General features: G+C 45.1%; 1 protein-coding gene across 2 annotated transcripts in view; it reads left to right on the top strand.

Moving 5' to 3' along the window:
* NCKIPSD (NCK interacting protein with SH3 domain) overlaps positions 1–22,330 on the top strand; it is a 94,945-nt gene that overhangs the window by 45,437 nt on the left and 27,178 nt on the right. For both annotated transcript variants that reach the window (XM_034775892.1, XM_034775891.1), the window contains exons 4-5: positions 7,311–7,398; positions 9,970–10,598. In XM_034775892.1, the coding sequence (XP_034631783.1) occupies positions 7,311–7,398; positions 9,970–10,598 (717 nt within the window). The remainder of the gene's footprint in view (positions 1–7,310; positions 7,399–9,969; positions 10,599–22,330) is intronic.

Raw genomic sequence — 22,330 nt, 5'->3', positions numbered from 1 at the left:
AAGAACAGGAGTACTTGTGGCACCTTAGAGACTAACAAATTTATTAGAGCATAAGCTTTCATGGACTACAGCCCACTTCTTCGGATGCATAAGAAGTGGGCTGTAGTCCACGAAAGCTTATGCTCTAATAAATTTGTTCGTCTCTAAGGTGCCACAAGTACTCCTGTTCTTCTTTTTGAAATTTGTTATGTCTCATGGGAGTGTAGGGTGGCATTTGTAATCCAAGGGCTTGTCTACACTTACATTTTATAGCACTCTAACTTACTGGCTTAGGGGTGTGAAAAATCACCTCCCTGAGCGCAGCAAGTCTGAGCACTTTAAAGCGCTAGTGTAGACAAGCTCCAAGCGCTGGGAGCCAATCCCCTCATGGAGGTGGATTACCAGGGGTGCTGGGAGAGCTCTCTCCTAGGTCTCGTGTGCAACCACACTCATACTTCAAAGCGCTCCTGCAGGAGCATTCCCGCGGCAGCGCTTTGAAGTTTCCAGTATAGACATAGCCCAAATGTTGGGCCATTTGAGCAAGAGGTACCCAAGATATAGCCCCAAGATAAAAACAGCATTTCATTAAATTCACAAGGTCTAGCAACTTTGAAATCAACCGAGGGCAGAAGTCTGAGAATGAACTGTAAATATTTGGTAAAAATCTGCCCCAGCAAGTTTTTTTGAAAAATGTAATCTGAGTACAACAGAATATTCAGAAGGGAATTAAACTATTTTTGAAAAGAGAAGAAACTACGCTTGAGACCGTTTACGGGGTGGGGAGGGGTGATTCGGGGAGCAAGATAAGGTGGTATGGTAATGGGGGAGAGTGGGTTAGGTCTGCAGCGAGTGATACAGGTATTATGGGGGGATAAACAGGAATGGGTAGTAAGAAAGGGGAAAAGGATTGGGGGCTTAAATGGGGGTAGGCATTGGCATTGGGGGTGAGAAGATGGGAGGGGTTGGAGAACGGGAGGGGTAACAGGAAGTTGGGGGTTTAGTAGTGGGGGGGCTGTCAATCCTGAATTCTCCCCTTCCCTGTGAATGCTGTGATCTGGGGGAGTCCCACCCCTCTCCAGGGATCTGAGCCCCTCCCTCTGCCCACTCTGTGGTCTGGGATATGGGGGATCATGCGTCTCTTGGGGGGGGAGGCGGTGTCTGAGCTCCTCTTCCTGACCCTCCATGTGATCTGGGGTGGGAGGGAATGAAGGTAACAGATTTACACAGCTGAAACTCAGAAAACAAATAGTTAAGCTACACGCCACCCCTGTGTGGGGTGGGGAGGCTGTTCAATATGCACTAAAGACATGATTTGGAGGAGAGGCAGACTGGGTGCACCTCAGGCAAGGCAGGGAAGTCTGGCTGAAGCAGGGGCAGGAATCCCAGCTGGCAGTGGGAGCAAAGGCCCTAGCTCATTGTGCAGCTTGGGCTACATAGCCAAGATAGTGTGTGGCCGTCCAGTAAGCTGCTGCCTGCAATGTGTGTAAGCAGCAGTACGGTAAGGCAGGACACTGCAAGGAGCAACTTCTTACACGTCAGTGGTTTCTATGGTGCCAGCTAATGGCTTTTTGGGCTAGGAGAGGTCAGGGGAGCTAAAAAGTGGGCTGGGGACTACATGTAGCGGGGATTGGTGGGGCAGGGGCAGAGAACGAGAGACACGCACCCCAGTCTTTTTCTCACTTGCTTAAAGTTACTGTAACCATCGTGTAATAAAATTGGCACCGTTTTGGGACAAAAGTCAGGATGAGATTTCTCTCACTGGCCCTGTTGGTAACTACACATTGCAAACATCTCTGAGCATGGCAATTATCCCTAGTCCACCGTAACAAAATGTGCAAGAGAGGGGAGGAGCATTGAAGAATCACACAGCAGTTGTGTGGTCTAGTAGGAAGACCACTCAACTGGTCTCTTCCACTGGCCTGCTGGGTGACCCTGAGGAATTCACTTCACTGCTCTGTGCCTCAGTTTCCCAGCTGTAAAATATGGATAATGATGTAAAGTTCCTTGAGATCTGGTGATGAAAAGCACTGTAGAAAAGCTAGATCGTTCAATTATTACCTAGCCACAGTAGCATATCAGCTGTGAACATAGTTGCGAACTACAACTGTCTAAATGACCATTAACTCCTAACAACAAACAATTCTCTTTCTGTTTAAAAAATTAGGAAATTAAATGGCAAAACACTTTAACGTGGAGTTAAGGTTGCCTGGCGATAGCTTGTGCCCTTCCAGAGCGTCAAGTTGAGCAAAACTCAAACTTCTGAAAACTAGGAAATACAGATATCAGAGTAGCAGCCGTGTTAGTCTGTATCCGCAAAAAGAACAGGAGTACTTGTGGCACCTTAGAGACTAACAAATTTATTAGAGCATAAGCTTTCGTGGACTACAGCCCAAAGTTAAGGTAAATGTCCACATAACTCATATAAGGGCAGAGTTAAAGTTATGGCCTGATACACCCTAACACACCCTCCCATTGCCTTTTCACTGTAATGGACAGGTGCTACTTGCACTCTCCCTACCCTCAAACACTGAGTCTACTCTCTGGACAGAATACCACACTTTTAACATATAAGAACCACTTCCTACTCTTTTATAATCCCATCACACTTGCACACAGGATACCACCTAAGCCTAACCATCATTAACTCCACAGTCTGCTCTCATATCCCACCTCACTACTGCCAGTACCCATGCCAAGAAGGCCCTAGTGCCCTGCTACCACTAGCCTACACAATTCTGTATTGAAATGCAGACAGGAACCTCAAGGTACACATGCACTTCTCTCTTTCGATAACACACATGGGAGGGACTCAGACCCAGATCTCCTCATATTACTGTCACCGTTCTTCCAATCTGCTCCAGCCTATTCCTCTGTCATTCAATACAACTACATCCAACACAGTCAAGGGAGCTGCAGTTCATACAGATAATTCCCAGTGGCTGTTGCTAGCTCCGGGAGGCAGAGGTTATGTGGGTGTTTACTTTACTTTAACTTTAACTAAAAACTTTCCTGGTTTTCAGAAGTCTGAGTATGGCTAAATTCAACATTTTAGAAGGGCACGAGCTACCATCAAACAACCTTAACTCTCCCTTTAGTGACGGTTTTTTGCCATTTAATTTTGACTACCTGACACAATAGGGAAGGTTTGAAGCCTTAGAAACTGGAAGAGTTATAAAACCCGCTGTCTATGCTCGGCAAGCTACTTTCCTGGGTATAAACTAATTGTGTTCCTGCTCTTCGAGGCTTTGCTGTATACAGTAGTGTCCATTCTAGTAAAACTTTGCTAAAGGAGTATATTTTACTTGTTTAAAAATGAGCACAAGAGCTGCTGAGAACAGCACAACTTCTAAGCTTCGGAGTTTGGGGATCAATCTTGATCTCTTACTACCCAGCCTTGTGGGATAGGAGTGTCACTCTCCAGTGCCCCCTTTTCTTCCCAGGCAGTGCTTGAAGAAGCATTGATTAGTTCCTGCAGCACTCCTGCCCTCTCTGGCCAGAGAAAAATCCTGCATGTGTCTGGAAGGAAGGAAGTGATGGACACAGAAAAGGTCAGGAAAGAAGGGATTTGGGAGTCCCTCGCCCTTGCAGAGAAGTCCAGCCACCACCCCCAGCTCCTGGGAAGAGGGAGCCAGCTGAGATTCTAACAGGCGTCTGTGTGGGCCCTGCCCAGAGGCATATTTTTTTTGTATAAGTCTCCATATAGCAGGTATCAGATCAATTTGAAGCCTCTTACTCAGCCTCTTCTCACTGGCTGCTGGACGGGAAGGGGCTGTTGACTGTTGGTGTGGGTCTGCCTGCCCTAACCTGCTCAGCTTCTTGGTGCCCAGTGGGTATGGGCATGAGAAGGGAAGTGTATCTACTGTTCTATCCCTTTTTCAGACTCCTCTCATTTGGAATCCTGCCTGTGCTGCTGTTCAGTTTTGCCACCCATCAGCAACATGAATCCACCTGATTATTGACACCTTCACCACATTGCATTTTGGTCAGTTTTACTTAGTTATTCAGAATTAAAGGGGTATCAGTGAAACTCTCACTGCTGCCCACTTAACAGTACTCACAGTTGTGAAGGTGAGCCTTTCAAATGTGATCAAGGCAGGGGAATCCGTCACAGCGAGGTCATCTTCCTCAGTGTACAGAGAGAACACCCAGCACCTCTGCTGCTGCTCACAGCTTTGCCAAACAGCAGAGCTGCTGGGTGTTCTCTCTGCACATTCAGGAAGATGGCCCTGCTTTGATCATATGCCCCTCCCAACTGTTAGGACTCAAGGCTTATTTTTAAAGATAACCTTAAAACAAAGGTTAGATTCTGCAGAAATCACTTTTTATCTTTCCTCCCCTTGGCAGGAAAGATTTCCAGAGCTTCATGTATAGGTTGTGGTCCATGGCACTATAATAGTAGGAGTCAAATATGTGACAAATTTGGTAGCGTCAGTGGAGCCAGTGCAGTGTCCTAGAATGAGCCCTTTCCCTGGCTGCCCCCAAATAGTGGCATGTTGATCTTCTAAACTAACTGAAGCAGGTTGCTAAAACCTGCCTCTTATGTATGTGTGATTGTGCTGAGCTAAGCAGCTTCATGGCTATAAAGATGGGGCTGGCCTTAGCACAGCTGCACTTACAAGAGCCTGGGAGGGCTTTCTGCCAGCATTTTACAGAGGCCTCCTCTGTTCTAATTGTGCCTCTCACAGCCGTGCAGTCTCTTAGGGCCAAAGACTAATAATTTTTAAAAGGCAAGTAGGTGTGGTGCTGGATTCTGGCCAGTTCTGCCTTAAGAAACAAGCCTTCAACCTGCAGCAGCCTGGTCTGGATCTTGGTAAATTCAGGCCCTGAACTGAGAGGGGGAAAGCAGATTCCACAGTCACGAATCTTTCATTGAGAAGAATCTGCTTCGAAACCAAAACCCCCTTTCCACTTAAGCAGAAGCTTGAGTGCTTCCATTTGATCTCCACTTTCACTGTGTTGTATGAGGAGAGGGGTTATGTCTGAAGTAACCCGAACATAATTAGCTTACTGTTTAGAGGGTAAGGCTGATACCTTAATTGAACCCAGAAAAAAAAAAAGCCAGCACAGATTGCAGAGCACAGGTGAAATGAAACGTCATTGAGCAGGCAGCTGGGACTTCCAAGTAGAGCAGCCTGTGTGGAGTGCATTGCGGTGATCTATCTGGGGGAAGCAGTCTCTTTCAGAACGGTGTCACTATTAGCCTTCAGAGAGAGACTTTCCAAGAAGAGCAATCTTTGTGTTCTTGAAGCTGCTGATGTTGCTGGGGATGTCCTCCTAGTGCTGCAATTCAGATGGAGCATGGTGGGGCCAGGTTGTGGTTAGCCCTATGCCACTAGTCCTATTAGAGCTTTGTATACTATTTGGGGTTCTTATTGTGACGAACTGGGACTGTTCTTACTGTGGTCTGTGAATGCTGACAGGGGAGTGTGGCTAGGATAGTCTGCATTGGGGGATGGGAGACTGCCCGAAGGCGAATACCTGAGCGTGTAACATGAGAACCCAGGAAGGGGGTGGAGGCCAGGTGACACCTTGGCCCGGGAAACTGAACAAAGGCGGTGGGAGGGGTCGCTGAAGGCAGAGTGTGGGAAGCGGGCTGGAGAGATGGCTGGGAGGCAGAGATGACTCTGACCCCCCAAACTGGGGGGGGGCTGGGATGCCCTGGGACCCCCAGCTGGACCTAACTGAGGGGGGCCCTGTTGTCTGTGCCTGCAAGACCTGTCTTGGACTGTATTCCTGTCATCCAAATAAACCTTCTGCTTTACTGGCTGGCCGAGAGTCATGGTGAATCGCAGGAAGCCGGGGGTGCAGGGCCCTGAGTTCCCCAATACTCCGTGACACTTATTCATTCAGATTTCTAACAAGCCTTGTTCAGGGCAGCGTTGCCAACTTTCGCAATTACATTGCAAGTCTTGCGACATTTTCATAAAGCTCTAGCTGCTGGAGTCTTCATGTTACGGGAGTATCTTGGGTTTCATTTGGAATGAAAGTTTCTGGCCCTCATGGTTTCAGAGAAAAACTTGAACGTGTCCCCCCAGTTGGCTCATAAGCAAGCTGAGTAAAAAGAAACCAAAACGTATCTCTTAAAATCTCTTTATTTTGGGAGAGCCTGGTTCATAATTTTGAGCTCTTGGCCCCACTGTTTGCTTCACAGGCGTTATAAAACACACAAATTCAGTATGTCACAAAAGGCAGTCTGGAAAAAATGAGTATTGTAGCATGGCCTCAGTGTTGTCACATCAGGGCTCTGTGGGACCAAGCTGGAGTCTAGTGTGCCTCATTGAGACCACTGGCACCAATGCTGCCATCTGATCCGAGGATTCCACTGTGAGCACTTCTCCTGAGTGCAGCCATTTCAATATCACATGAGGATAGAAGCATCTTTCGGGCAGTCAGGCCCCAAACAATCTGTGTCTTTGTAGGTCCAAAACCACATCTTTAGCTTCTACATGGAGATCAGCCTATGCAATTCAGTGAGTTCTGGTGCAATGCCCTTCCTTGAGGGAAACACCACTTAATTTGGCTGCTATTTTCAATGCTGGCTGCAGTTTCCCAGTGGTCTGGGGTCGTAGTCTTGCATGGAGCAAACTGCAGTCATGCAAACGCTAAGCAATAAAGACATGGTTAATCGTGGTGAGGTCCCTGTATCCATAAGAAAAGATGAGTACTTAGGAGTCGTGGGGAACTCACCGTTATTCCACCCACAATCATTGCCAGGAGGAGAGAATTATGTGGGAAGTACTAGCTGTAGGGAGTTTTGTGAAGCTCTCTAGTTGAAACTTCTCGCAGCAGGGATCAACACAGGGGTTGTGGCAACACACAGCTACTCTAGCCCTAGTTTCTCAATCTCTGTATAAGAAATTGCTATGGAAGTGTGAATTAGGAAGGAATTTACGTAGCTCCAGTCCTTGGCTTTGTCTTTCTGCAGGGATATTTGTAGCTGATGTAATGGATCTCTCCAAAAGTGTGTTTAAATATGCACACTGTTTGCTGCCTCTGTGGAGCTGTTGAGATCACTGTAAAGTCCTAGTGAACGTGTGGGATTGCATCTGGAATAAGAAAAGAGGAAATGCTTGACAGGTCTATGTGACACAAATACTGTGTGCTGCTGAACATAGCAATTAAACAAGGGCTGCTTTTCCTGTCAAGGGGAGGGAATAAAGCAAGGTTTCAGAGTTTCTGCTTTGTTCTTGCAGGAAGCCGCCTATTAATATCTTTATGGAATGATGAGAGAGATGTAAGTGCGCATGCGCGTACACACACACACGTTTTATAATACGAAGTGTATTTTGACTGTCAAACTCCTTTGATTGCTCTAAAATGTTCCCTTTTAGATCCCGCCACAGCCTCGACGTGCTGCTCCTGTCACACCCCCGCCACCAGAGAAACGCAAGAATGCGCAGATGGAAGCACCCATTAGAAGTAAGGAAAAGCTCTTGGGTTTTTTATGTTGGGCAAGAGGCAGACAACACTGAACTAAAATATAGGAAGATGTGTAATGGTAGCAGCAATTCTGGCTGGTTTTGGTCTGTACCTCAGAAAAACATCCTCTTGGATTTCTGCTCAGGTGATACTGGGCTGAAATTTCCATCACAATTTTAATCATAAAACTCCAGTGTTGGGGACTAGTGTTTCCCTATGTCCTTCCCTGGTCCTCAAGCATGATTTGTGGTTGACTGGCACCTGTGGCTTCTTCTCCCACCAACTGTGGGTGCATTGGATGCTGGGTGTGGTGTTCTCTGGACTTCCTAAGCTGATTAATTTTGGGGGAAGACAACGTTTGCAGAAGAAGCTTTAAAATATTTGATCTGCTTGGTTGTATTGCTTGTCTGACAAGCATATAACCAGAGTTTTGGGGTCCTTGTATAAGTTTTCTCTCAGGAGTATCATAGGAATCTTTCAACAAAGCAGCATGAGAATTTGTGGGTTTTTTTCCAATCTGGATGTGATGATGCCATTAGATCACCAGGGGGCACTCACTATTAATGCAATGATGAAAGGCTCCGTTAAGTAAAAGCTTTTTGATAGCTGTCCATCTAGCTCTTTGGTCATATAATGGCCACATCAGGCAGACTTTTGCTTAGTTGGTGGCTTGCCTGTGCAAAAGACAGGAGTGTGGTGTCTTTACCCCCTAACCCAGGAGAAGATCAGAGGTGCATGTGCTTTAAGCACAGTAACTGTGTTGGTAGTGAGAACTTGCACTACTGATCAGTGGAGTGCTACTGGGCCAATACTAAGCAAAAAAATTAATTGCAACCTTTAGAGGTTAGACCTATGGGGTAGAGGAGCGGGGAGTGAAAGTTATTTCGTTGTGGCACAGTTCATGTTGTGGTGGTTGTGTATTGCCCCAGTGCTACATTGTGTTCATACAGTTACGTTGTCGTGATGGGTCGTTCTCCCCAGACTCAGTCCAGGATTTGTTAATGTCCTGTAAATGAGCTTGCAGGGTGCAGGACAGATCTGTCACATTCTGGGCAGTTCACTGAAGTTTGGAGCAGGCAGCAACCTGCTTCATGGTACTGAGCCATTCCACACTACAGTAGTGAGAAGTTCTACCCTTGGGAATGGTTCTCTTGAATCCATTATCTGTTCCCTTGATTCAGTTAAATCTACTGGAAGTACGTGGATGATCATCTTCAGAAGGAGGAGGAGGAAGATGAAAAATGGTAGAGATCTCCATGGGAGATGTGAGCTCTTATTCAGCTCCACATGTCTTTGGTCTGAACAGTTGGAGTAGACAATCCCACTATTCCCTTATTCATAGGGATGGAGGCCTATTGACGGGCTTCTTAGCCACGGATATGCAACTAGTGTTCTGGCTTTCGACTGGGGGGTAAGATTGTGAGATTACCAAAACATCACCCAGGGCTAGCAGAAAAAACAGAAGGCTCTTCCAGAGGTGACCGGCCCTTTGGCCCAAGAGAAGCTCTACCTCTTCAGTTTGGGAGGGTGTTCGCTGCCTAAGGAGATGATTATTTTCTATGGATAAGCAGGAGTCAGTAAGGAGCAGTGAATGGCTGGGGGAATATTCATGCAGCATGCAAAATCAGAATCCGTTCACCTTGGGAATCAAGGTGTTCCTAAAGCAGTACTTTCACTTTCCTGCAGATCTCAAATATCTTCATTTGGGATTCACAGAAAGATGATTGATGCCACTTTTTACGCAAGTAACTATCTTCCTGGCCAAGCTATGAGAGGTTGGGTGTGGGATAAAAGTATCTGCAGCCCCATTTTTACAAGTTATGGGACAAAGTATATGAGTAATTGAGTAATGAAAAATTTAGGCTAGATGTTAGGGAAAAACATCTTAGCAGTAAGGTTGATTAGATAGTGGACTAGTGTTTCCCCAGAGAAGTGGTATAAGTACCATTGCTAGAGTTAGCCAAAACTAGACAGGAGAAAGCACTCAGAAATATACTCTAGCAAGTACTCCTGTACTGGCTGGGAAAGGGCAGTATGAGCGAACAGGTTTATAATCCGATTACCGAGAGTGCAGAAAGTGGACAACACGTGCCTGTCAGCCAAATGCTTTTTTCTTGCTTTTGACGCCAAGCAGAGCGTACAGTTAGGGCTGCAGGGAAGGATCTTTACAGAAGAAGGGAGGGGTTTGCCGCAATGAGTAATCTTATGTACCTGGAAATTTTCAGATACATCAATCAAAAAAGTACTGGCTACATGCATGCAGTATATTTGGAGGGGGAAAGTTATTGTCTAAACCAGGGGGAGAAAACGATTCCTCTCTCCTAAGTACAGTGAGCCTTTCGAAGAGAATCTCTATAGAACAGTTTTCTTCCCCTTCCTGAAGAGGTTATTTTGTGGAATGCTCAAGAGAGACCTAATACAGTTTTGCTTTGAGATAAGTGAGCCAGGAAGAGGAGTTAAACCACTTTGGTAGCATGCACAATGAGCTTCTTAATGGACTCTGCTGCGGCAATTTGTTTTTCCCTTTTTCTTTGATGCTGTTGCTAAGGCCTTTTAATTGTTCCTTTTCAGATGCTGTTGAAATCACCTCTGGGTCCATTTCCAGTGCCTCCTCTATAAGTACAACTTCCCTGGATACCTTGTACACTGGTTCCACTGCATCAGAAACAGGTCTCCCTACAGCCACTTCCAGCCCCACCAACACCCCTCCTCCTGTCCCCAGCAGGAGTGCCCACACCACAATATCACGCAGCTTGGATATTAGTCCTTCAGCCCAACTGAAGCATGGGACTTCAACAAAGGGTGGTGCAACCAAATCTCCCCAGACCAAGAGGGCTGCCCCAGGACCTCCTGTTGAAACAGCGGGTCAGAGGTCTCTCCCTATGGATGAGGAGAAGAATCTGCAAGTCAAGACGACTGCTCCAGCTCCATCCGGGGGCTTAGAAGCCTTCAACTCTCTTTGCCTTGATGATAAGAAGGCAGCTGCTTTGGAGCGGTTGGCACCAGAATCCAGCAGCCAGGCAGTGTCTGTGCCAAAGACAATAGGTGCTGAACTGATCGAGCTGGTGCGCAGGAACACCCACCTCAGCTATGAGCTGTCCCGGGTTGCTATCGGTGTAGTGATTGGCCACATTCAGAGCTCCATCCCAGCAACCAATAACGTCATGGAGCAGATCCTCATCTCGTTGGTGGAAAGTAAGGTAAAGGAAATGCTGAGCTCTGGCAAGAGAGCACCATACAGGGACTGGGCAAAATATTAAAATGTGATTGAAGTAATATTCTGCAGTTTGCTCCTGGAGCTCAGAGGCCAAATCAAGTGAGAAGAGACGAGTCCAAATTAAAATAAGATGAGTTAGTGAGCGGAGGCGAGGGGGTTTCAGGGAGGAGTGAGGGAGTTAGGAAAAAATAATCCAATTAGGTTTAGCTAGTGATAGGCAGAGAAATGGTAGTCTGGTACATTGTGCAGGATATTATTCCAGACAGGCTGTGAAAGTAAGAACTGGCTCTTTGGGGGAATAAGTGAACGAAAAGAAGAAGCTAGTATCGAGAGCTGTTTGGTGATCAGCTTGGGTTTTAGAAGCACTGTGCATAGGCTGGAGGGAACTGGGCATTACAGGAGACTACATATGAAGTGATGGAGGAGAGCCAGGATTAACAGTTTGGGTCCTGTGACACTAACAACAAACAGGTGAGTTGGTAGGAGCAGAGCTGCGGGGATACAGTTTCTAGATCCAGAGGGTAGTGCTAGCAGTAAGACGTCAATGGGCACAAATACAGCAGGATCCAATGGACTCTGGGGAATTGTACTTTGGTCCTGTTTCTTTGTGAAGCTGGGGATGGCTACATATGGACAAAGTATAAACTGGCTGCTATCCTAGAGGAGAAAGAGGTGGTGGTGGAGCATTTCTCCATGGAGTTTATTTCCCATACTGTGACTGGCACAGGGATGAAAGAGAGAGAACTAGTGGCTGCCAGTGTGTTGTATTAGCCTCCCCATTGCCCATCACTGAATCACTTCTCCTTCCTAAAGTCTGCAACCGTTCGCTGGATTTTTCAAATGCATGGAAACTTTCAGCAGAAGTGCTGAATTCACCAGTCTTCCAACCATGAATGAGAGAATAAGATTGAGGCAAGTCTGAGGACAGGTATCCCGACTAGTGAGGGCAAAGCAAGCAAAGGGAACTGCCAACACGGAAGGTTCAGCAGGCATTACTGATGAGTCATTCAATGTCTTGGCCATGTGTGACCAGACACAGGCCACCGGTGAGCGTGCTGCCTCCCAGGTGGTGGATCTCCCAAATCCTTTATGTGGGAGCCTACAACGTGAGGGAGTTGGGATCTGATGGGCGCAAGAATGACTTTCAGTATCCAGGAAGAGAACTGAAGATCAGTTTGGTCAACTGAAAAGATCCAAGAGTTTTATGGTGCCCAGTGTGAGTGAAAACTGAAGGAAACGCGTTAGAAACCAATGTGTGAGATTCAGGAAGTCTTGAGATGCACTGAGGCTTTTTCGGATGAGGTCTGACTTTGGGATTAGATTGTCTCATCTAAAGCAGATAGAGTACCCTGAGATCAGAATTCGTGGTGCTGGTTAGCAGGTGTTTTAAACCTAGATAGGAAAGGGCAGAGGCAAAGCTTTTGCTTAGCTCAACTGGTAAACATTCAGCAGGTGGTCAATAACTGAGAAATATTAGAGAACTAACGAAAAATAAGCAAAATGGGATGGGATTTATACTAAATAATGAAAACTGATCTGGTAGGCATAAATGGAATAGTAACATTGCTATACTGTACCTGTGTAGGAGAGAGACAGGAGTTGGTGCTCTAGTTTTGGGCAGCAGCTGGGGATAACTTAGGGATGGGTTGAAGAAGTAAATACACCTCTACCCTGATATAATGTGACCCGATATAACATGAATTCTGATATAACTTGGTAAAGCAGTGCTCCAGGGGGCGGATCAAAGCAAATTTGATATAACGCGGTTTCACCTATAACACGGTAAGATTTTTTTTGGCTCCCGGGGACAGCATTATATCCAGATAGAGGTGTATATTAGTCATATGATCTGTGTACTGTGCATGCCAACATCATAAGAGAATTAGCCAAAGAACTTGAGCCATTAACAGTTGGTTCTCTGAGAGTTTTTAAAAACATGGAGGTAGCACAGGACTGGAGAAGAAGTTATTGTGGTACAGATCCTTTTTAAAGAGTGGCAGTTATTTTCTGCAAGTAGTGGAACAAATATTAATGCAACATCTTTAAATGGAGGAAAATAGAACCATGACTAATGAACAGATGTTTATAAAGAACTTCTATGCATAAACCCACTTTTTTCTCCAACCGTGTTAGAATTACACTGCTACCCCGATATAACGCGACCTGATATAACACGGTAAAGCAGTGCTCCGGGGGTGGGGCGGGGCTGCGCACTCCAGTGGATCAAAGCAAGTTCAATATAACGCGGTTTCACCTATAACGCGGTAAGATTTTTTGGCTCCCAAGATCAGTGTTATATCGAGGTAGAGGTGTACTGTGTAGGGGTAAGTGTATGCATAGTTATGCAACATGTGTGGCTGTAACAATTAAACACCTTATTTTTTGTGACCACAGAATACACTAAACTTACTTTGCACCTTTTAGGCTCTTTGGTTGGTCTTCCCATCAGGACCGTAAAGATTCAAATAGTTTTCCCCGAGTCAAAGTTTCTCTATTGCTCTCTATACTGGGCTGTTCCACGATACATTCTTCAGCCCTCTTTTAACCCATTTAGGGAATAGTTCCCAAGCCATTTGAGTAATACCACCATCTTCAACTCATGCCTAATAAACTAATACCAAGCCCTCAATACCTCACTCAGTTACATACATGCACAGACAAAAATAAGAGAAGACTGCATCTTGCAGTAGTCATTGAAACAGACAAGTGTCTAGGCAGCCCTTACTTTTGAATGGAGGGATAATAAATTTAGCTCCCACTTGTTAAATGCAAGAAGTACATTCCCTATAAACATTTAAGATTACAGTTTCATTGCTGATGGCAAAATTACGGTAAATTGTTCAGAGATGTTCAGATGTGCAAAACTACTGATATTTAAAATTTAGATCAAATCATAATCCAGTTAATTATCTACATTGAAAAGATCACCCCTAAGTAATCATAACAGCTCACATTTTTGTGGCCACAACCAATCGGGTAATTGTTTTCAAACTCGATAATAATATACTTACTGTCTGATCTAGATTCAGAAATAATTTGTAACTGATGTATCATGTAGATGTTCTGGATTTGGCCCAAGCTGTATGAATCCCTGCTCAATTTCCTTTCCCTTGGACCTGAACAACCCTCTAAAAATACTTTGAGCTTTATCATGCTCTGAGAAAACAGATTTTTTTTCCCACATTTCTGTAAAGAATTGCCAACTTTGTGGGTTGTGAAAGTGAAGACTGTGTACCAAGTTCCTGAAAGTAGGATCCCTCTTCTGTCTTATAGCTGTGGCCATATCAGAGGGAACATGGGATTAAATTTTGTAATTAATTGGAGGGGGGGCAATGTATTTGCATTTTGTACTTGGTATTATACAAGGAACAAGACACTGCCCCTGTCCAGAGAAATGTAGTCTATCAGTATATCTTTAGCAGTATTTCTCTGAGGGTAGACACACAGTTTTTGTACTAGTACAACTATTTTGGTTAGGAGGAGAATGTTTTTTTTTTTTTTAACCAAAATAGTTATGCCAGTATATCTCCTAGTGTGATGTAGTTATACAGAGGTCCCTTATATTGGTAGAGTTTATTCACATTGCTGTGTAGGACTGGCAACTTTGTACTGGTATAACCCCAGCCACGCCAGCGGGGGTTGTACTGCTGGCATTATTCCAATATAGTTAAAACAATACAACTTTTGTATGTGGATGAGCCCAAAAATAATTATCATTATAAGCTTATATCCTTGATTATACTAAATCATTCCATGTTCCCAAGGGGATTTTATTTAAAAAACTGACACAATGTACAGTGCTGTGGCTCAGTTTTCAGCTTTAAGTCAAGGGCATATTTTTTAAAACACTTCATAAAACTCTTTGGATCCTCTCCTTTCATTTCATGTAGTAGAAACACTTATCCATGGGGGGATTCGGTCTCTTTTTTTTTAAGTGAAGTGAGACATCATTGATTAAAGCATCAGTGTACTCTATAGTAAATCTCATGCTCATTTCAAGCTTTGTATTACATTCTTTAATTAGTTGTGCCCTTTCTTCTATTCTTCTGGTTTTAATTTGAAGTCAAATCACTGGTTTACTAAATCAATTTTAGACTCTGTTACCTCCAGCTTATTCCCAGCATGCTCTTCTGAAGATTGAATTGCTTGTGTATTTTCCATTCATTTATAGTGCTCCTCTTCTGTAGAACGCAGTGCAAGGCACTGATCTAGGAGGAGGAAATGACCTCTTGTGCCTCTGACATTTCATTTCCCTAAGTTAGTCTGGTGGGTGTCTGATGCGCACTTTGTAATGGGAGTAACTTCTAAAAGTGTGAGCTCAGATTACTAGTGAGCCATAGTTCCCCATCAAACCCTTAAAAAGGGGAAGCAGAATTCACCAACCACTGTGTGCTCAGGATACCTAGAGGCCCTCCCATTATAAAATGACACTAAGACAGAATGTTTTCCTTTGGGAAACCTGAATCACAGCAGCAGATCTCCCGAAGTGGCTTCCCCAAGCAAGCATTGACATTGCCTAAGCCAGGGGTCTCAAACTCAAATGACCATGAGGGCAACATGAGGACTAGTACATTGACCCGAGGGCCGCATTACTGACACCTCCGCTGCCCTCAGCCCTGCCCCCACTCCACCCCTTCCATGAGGCCCCGCCTCTTCCTACCCCTTCCCTGCCCCCATTCCGACCCCTTCCCCGAAATCCCCACCCCAACTCTGCCCCCTCCCTGCCCCCAGGGGGTGTGGGACGGGTGTGGGATGGGCTCAGGGCAGGGAGTTGGGGTGAGGGGTACAGCAAGGATGCAGGGTGCCGCAGGGGGCTCAGGGCAGGGGGTTGGGGTGCAAGAGGGGTGCAGGGTGCAGCAGGGGGATCAGGGCAGTGGGTTGGGGTGCAAGAGGAGTGTGGGGTGCAGCAGGGGGCTTAGGGCAGGGTATTGGGGTGCAAGAGGAGAGCGGGGTGCGGCATGGGGCTCAGGGCAGTGGGTTGGGATGCAGGAGGGGTGCAGGGTGAGGCAGGGGGTTGGGGTGCAGGGTATGGCAGGGGGTCGGGGTGCAGGGTGCGACAGGGGGTTCGGCTGCAGGAGAGGTTCGGCGGGCGGAGGGGCTGTGTGTTTCTGTTGCTTGAAGCACCGCCTCCAGCAGCTCCCATTGGCCGCGGTTCCCTGTTCCCGGCCAATGGGAGCTGCTGGGGGCGTTGCCTAAAGTAACAGCCCCTCCGCCCTCCTTTCCCCACATTCCAGCCTCTTCCTAGAGCTGGGCAGGGCAGGCAGGCAGGGAGCCTGTCCTGCTCCCGATGCTCGTCCAGCCGCTCTGGTAAACACTGGGGAAGGCGGGGGGGGGGGCTGCGAGGGGCTCGCAGGCCACGTGTTTGAGACCCCTGTCCTAAGCTATGGTCACTCTCCTCTTGTCCTGCCTCCTTTTTTTAATGAATTACACAGTTAATAGGTGATGAGAATGAATGAAAATGAAAAATCTTGCTTTTACAAAAGTATTTGCTGCAATGTCTATTGGAAAGATATATTGGAATTGGCATACATAGGAACACACATGTCTCAGGAATTGGAGGAGTTGGTCTGAGGATTTATTGGGCTGGATATCAGACAAGAAAAATTGTCTAACTCCAGCCCAGGTGCTGCACTGCTTGAATAATCTAAAAATAGACTAGACAAAGCACTCAAATGCTTTGTAAGGACAATTCTGCATTTAGCAGGTGGATTGTGGGGGTGAACAAGATGATACCTAATAGGGGTAAAGACCTAACTCCTTTGTTTGCTGTATGAAGTCTTCAGAAGCATAGGAATTGCCACACTTTATCAGACCAGAAATCCATCTGGTCCAGTGTCCTATGTCTGATAGTAGCCAGAACCAGATACTTGAGAGGAAGGTGTGAGAATCCCAGTGGGTAAGAGGGATCATCTGCTCCCCATGTTAGGGCTCATCCTGGTCTCCAGTAGTTAGAATTGGCTTAAACCCTGAGGTTTAATACGCTTCCAAAGGTTGAGTTAGTACTAACTATAACAATTCTGGTTATTCTTGTTATCCATATACATGTCCACTAGTCCCTTTTTAAATCTTGCAAAGTTCTTGTCCTTTTAGTATGGCTTTTGACACAGTCCCACATGACATTCTCATAAGCAAACCAGGAAAATGTGGTCTAGATGAAATTACTATAAGGTGGGTGCATAACTGGTTGCAACTCTATACTCAGAGTAGTTATCAATAGTTCACTATCAAAGTGGGAGTGTGTGTCTAGTGGGCTACTGCAGGGACTAGTCCTGGGCCTGAATATTATTCAATATTTGTATTAATGACTTGGATAATGGAGTGGAGAATATGCTTAGAAAATCTGTAGATTACACCATTCTGGGAGGTGTTCAAGTACTTGGAAGGACAGGATTGGAATTCAAAACACCCTTCACAAATTGAAAAATGGGTCTGAAATCAACAAGATGAACTTTGATAAAGACCAAATGCAAAGTACTGCACTTAGCAAGGAAAAATCAAATGCACAAATACAAAAAGGGGCATAACTAGCTAGGTGGTAGTACTGCTGAAAAGTATCTGGGGGTTATAATGGATCACAAATTGAATGTGAGCCAACAGTGTGGTGCAGTTGCGGGGAAAAAAAAAAGCTAATGGCATTCTGGGATGTATTAACAGGAGTATCATATGTAGCACACAAGAGGTTATTATCCCACTCCTTTCGGCACTGGTGAGGCCTCAGCTGAAGTACTGCGTCCAGTTCTCAGCACCACACTTTAGGGAAGATGTGGATAAATTAGAGAGAGTCCAGAGGAGTACAACAAAAATAAGATTTCAAAAACCTAACCTGTTAGGAATTTTTTTAAAAACTGAGTATGTTTAGTCTTGAAAAAAGAAGACCGGGAAGGGGGGATACTAAATAGTTTTCAAATACATTACGGGCTGATTATAAAGAGGAGTTGTTCTCTATGTCCACTGAAGATAGGACTGCTTATCTGCAGGAAGGGAAATTTAGGCTAGATATTAGGAAAAACTTTCTAACTCTAAGGGTAGTTAAGCACTGGAATAGGCTTCCGAGGGAGATTGTATAATCCCCAACATTGGAGGTGTTTTAAGAACAGGTTGGACAGACGTCTGTCAGGGATGGTCTAGGTTTACTTGGTCCTTCCTCAGCACAGAGGGCTGAAATTGATAACTCCTCAAGTGTCCCTTCCAGCCCTACATTTCTGTGATTTATCATATTATGTGACAGCTAGTTATACAGTCTGCCTACACATTGTGTGAAAAATCATTTCCTTTTATCAGTTTTGAATTTGACACCATTTTAATTTCATTTAATATCTCCTTGTTCTCCCTGTCACTACAAGAACAGAAGCTCCTGATGTACCATCTCTTGACAATTCATTATTTTATATACTTTTATCATGTCCCCTATTATTCATCTCCTTTCTAAGGCAAACAATTGCAATCTTCTCTCTCTTCCTATGAGAGTTTTTCCAAGTCCCTGATTATTCTTGTTGCCCTTCTCTGAGCCACCTCTAATTCTGCAATATCTTTTTTTTAGATGGGGTGACCAGTACTGCATGCAGTATTCCAGATGAGGCTGCATCATTAACTTACATAATGGCATTATAATATTTTTTTCCATGCCATTCATTACTCCTCCTAGTATCTTGTTTGCTTTTTTGAGCAGCTGCACATTGAACAGTCTTCACTGAGCTGTCCGCAGTGATGCCCTATCTGTGGGATTAGTTACTTTAGAACCTTATAAGATGTATGAGTAGTTTAATTTTTTCCTTCTAATGTACGTTACATTTTCTTCTGGAAGAAGTTTAATCTATGTCTCCTGTGAAATTGCAGTGTCACAACGTTCCGCTTACGACATGGGAGTCAGGATCCGTGTGCACTTCCATTAAAATCAAGCTTTAAAGCGGTTGACAGTACTGTAAGCTCTATTTTGGTCAAAGGAGTTCAAACGTAAGTGGGATGGCCAGCATGGATGGGCACAAGCCATGTTAGACCAGTCATGCTTACAGCTAGCTGATATTTTGGTTTGACTCTGCTTTCTGGGAGGCCAGACTACATTAGAACCCTGTTTGGACACAGCCTGTTCACGGCAGCAATAGGCCCTGAGTGGAGTGTCAGACCCTGTTCCACTGGACACACCCAGAATTCACCAATCTGCTGTTCCCAAACAAATGGAACACTTCAGTTGACCAGTTGCACTTCAGGATCACCTCTCAGTTCAGCTTACAGGACTTAAATTCACTCATAGTGAAAAGAAGTATAAATAGAGATTTGAGAAGAAGCCAGTAGAATTAATGGCAATTGGAAACAAATGGGTACATAAGTTTAGGCTCCAGCAGAAGTGTTAACTAACAAGATATTTGCCTGTCTCATAAAAGTTAGCTCACCCAAAGTTTCTCTTCCAGTATATTAAACAGCAAGACTGGCTGTGACGCGCTGTTCATAAGACAAGCCAATAGGCTACTTGTCTCTAGGTGAGGGATACCTGTATGTACTTCTGCACCCCCAGCTATACAGTAAAACCTGTCTTAGAGATCACCTCTGAAGAGAGACCAATTGTCACAAGTCACTACTTGCAGAGGCCACAGAACATCATCGCGCTCTGGTGTGCAAACCTTTGCAGAGAGACCACCTCTCTTACAAGCAATCACTTTTGCTAACTCCCATGAGAGGTCGCTCTTGGCAGGTTTTATTGTAGTTCTAACCATCCATTGTCTTCACTTGTAAACTGGGTACCCCATGCTGCTTATTTATTTCCTTCAGAGAATCTCTCCTGAAGACTTTGCAGCCTCTTCATTAGCATTTTGCTCTGTCTGTAAACAGGCATCCATTGCGAAGTATATATTACGAAGTTCACATGTAGCTAGGCAAGTAGGTAAGCATCTCCTGCCTGAAAGAAACCTGTTTATCACCGTCTGGTTGCAAGCCCCAGCTGGCATAATTATCAGTGTATATACATAACTCCTTACATATTATCCACACATACCTCTAGCAATGATTATGATGAACAGTGTGAAACAGGCTTTCAAAGGAGACCTCACATATCGCCCATTGACAAACTTATTTAGAGACCAGACCAAGGGGATGCCTGTAACACTGTGTACCCTGCCGGTTGGCATCAAGAGGTACCTGAGTCACAAGGACCAGTGTGTAAACCCATTAACTTCCAATGGATTCTTGCTGGCACTGGGTTATGATGCCTTTAGTGCATGTATGTGAACTGTGCTACCTTTCATTCTGTAACTAGCCGTGACAAATCTCATTGCTGACACTGTCAAACTGTTGCTCCACTTCTGCCTAGTACTGCTGCTTCTGGAAGCAATCTGCCCTTTGCACTGAATGCAGTTTCCTTCTGTAATTCTGTGTTGCTTAAAACGAATGACATTTCCATCTTGTTGAAAAATTTCTCCCACTCTGCGCACGTTTAGCTTTTCGCAGCCTTGTTCCCCTTGCTTGTTCGGAAGCGTGGGGAGCTCAGGAGTGGGAACGCTTGGGAAGCACTTGTACAGCAGCTTTGCTCTTGGCACAAGCCAAAAAAGGTTCCTGCAGTATCTCACTAAGAGAGAGGGCATTAATATTTTTTGAAAATTGTTAGGGCTTAGGAGGCCTTTTGCTCATAAATTGCTACAGAAGTAGCCCTGTTTGGGGAAGTCATTGCCAGACCCCTTTAGCACATCATCTTCTCATTGCAGTTCTTGATCAAGGACTGCCATCAGCCAGAGAAATCTGGTGCTGAATAAATCGGAGGAGTGAGTGTTTATAGGCCTACAGATGGCTGGAACACCTGAAAGGCGAAGTCTGGAAAACATTACTGAAGTGTAACTAATGTGGTGGTCGAAAGCCAAGTAACTCCTCTCCTCTCTCCCTGTGACACGCTTGCACATCTGTACACACCAGACTCTGCCTCTCTGCAGAACAATCCTGCTTTCTAACAGGATTATATTTCCAGTGAAGATTTCTTTAATTACTACATGCCCAGCCAGGGAGCAAAACTTGCTCCTAAATGAAAGCGTTACGTGTTCAGAGAGGTTACCCTGGAGAGTTTGGCTCAATAAATTAAATTAAGTGTCTCTGTTAATCTGGACTAGAGTCTCCTGGGGAGAGCTGTTCAGACCAGCTCTTCTCTGAATTAGCTTTACCCCCCTCTTGTAAATGAAGGATGGAGGGCAGCCTTTGTTACAACAGCAAAGAATGAAATACAGAAGAGTCCCTTTTGTGTGACTCCTGAAGAACTGCTGTATGTTGGAGCCGCTGTTGCTATATGCTGATCTGGAGGGGAGTCTCTGGGAAGGTGTTTGTACTCAAAGCACCAGTGATTTTTCAGAACTGGTGGCTTGGGGAGAAGGGGGAAGTAGAAAAGGAACAAAAACAGGAGGAAGAAGAAGCAGGAAGAACAGCTTTGCAGCTCTGCAGCCAAGTTTGCAGACCAGAATCGACAATCTGTTTGTTAGCAGTAGGGGTGAGGTGGCAAGAGAGAAGCTTCTGGAAATAATCATGTTCTGTTTAGCAGAAATGAAAGCCCTGCAGCAGTGTACAGTTCTCCTTCCATTTGGAGGGGACCAGCTGTTTTGTTAAGAACAACAAACAAATGCAAAGCAAATTTCATTATGAAAACAGTTACAGCCACTCACTGAAGGTGTCCGCTGCCTTCCCAAGTAACAGTCTGATTCCTGGAAATGACCTCGTGGCGTGTCCGCAGGGCTGTAATAGCTGCCAAACTGCTTAATAAGCAGAGACCTGTCCTCATTGCTGAGGCTGGGGGAGATGAGAATGGGGCTGAGATTCCATTAAGACAGCACAGGGTATGGTTCTACTAGTCAGACTGGAGCACTTTGTTAGGAGATTGATCTCATTCATGTCCATTAGCAGATTTACGTTCATTGGAATTGGAAAGCCTATGGAGGGGGGATTATAAAGGCAGAGATTTGAGTGTTGAGAGGCTAAGAAAAGCTTGGGTTAATCATCAAAACAAGTAGACGATCTAAAAAGGCATCCCGACTGCGAACTCTATTAAGAGCAGACCTGCATATTTCTGGACACGTACTAAGAGATACTGGCCACAGTTAACCTCCTCACAGGGGCTGGCCCTTGGATGTAGAATAGTCTCCCAATGAAGTTCCATCACTTGAGACACTTGAAAATGGGCTAGCCAAAGCACCTGAGCTTGTGCTGCAAGAAACAAACCTGCACAGGCAAACGGAAGGATGTGACCAAGTAGGTGTCTTCCATCTACGTTCTGATTCTGTGATTTAAATCACTGTTTAGCATGGTGACTGTAATCAGCTTGTGCTTTGTTTCTGAAAGTCACCCTCTGTCTCACACCAGCCTGCTGGTAATGTAGCTGGCCACTCCTCCGTCCCTCCACAGTGTCCCAAGATGCCTTTCTCAATTGTATGTAGTGGATTGTGATAGTTAAACCAACACGTTCCCTCCTTCATTATCTCAGCCTGACAAAGATTGTGTAATTAACAGAGACAAGAACACTTTGATTCAGTGCTTCAATTATGTAGTGGAAAAAAAAGGTCCTAATTAGTTCACACCTCAAACGCCACTAAGCAAATTATGAACAAGTGTCTCTCTAATAAAACAGCTTGAACATTGCACTTAAATTTTCAGTTCAGGGTTACTGGGTTTCAGCTGCATTGCCAATAGCTTGTTCTTTGACATTTCAAAGTGCTTATGGCAGCTACCAGTGCATGCTTTGAGATGAAC

The sequence above is a fragment of the Trachemys scripta genome, chromosome 7, assembly GCF_013100865.1.
Source record: "Trachemys scripta elegans isolate TJP31775 chromosome 7, CAS_Tse_1.0, whole genome shotgun sequence".
In the NCBI taxonomy this organism is placed as follows: Eukaryota; Metazoa; Chordata; order Testudines; family Emydidae; genus Trachemys; species Trachemys scripta.
This window is presented reverse-complemented; position numbering and strand designations above follow the sequence as displayed.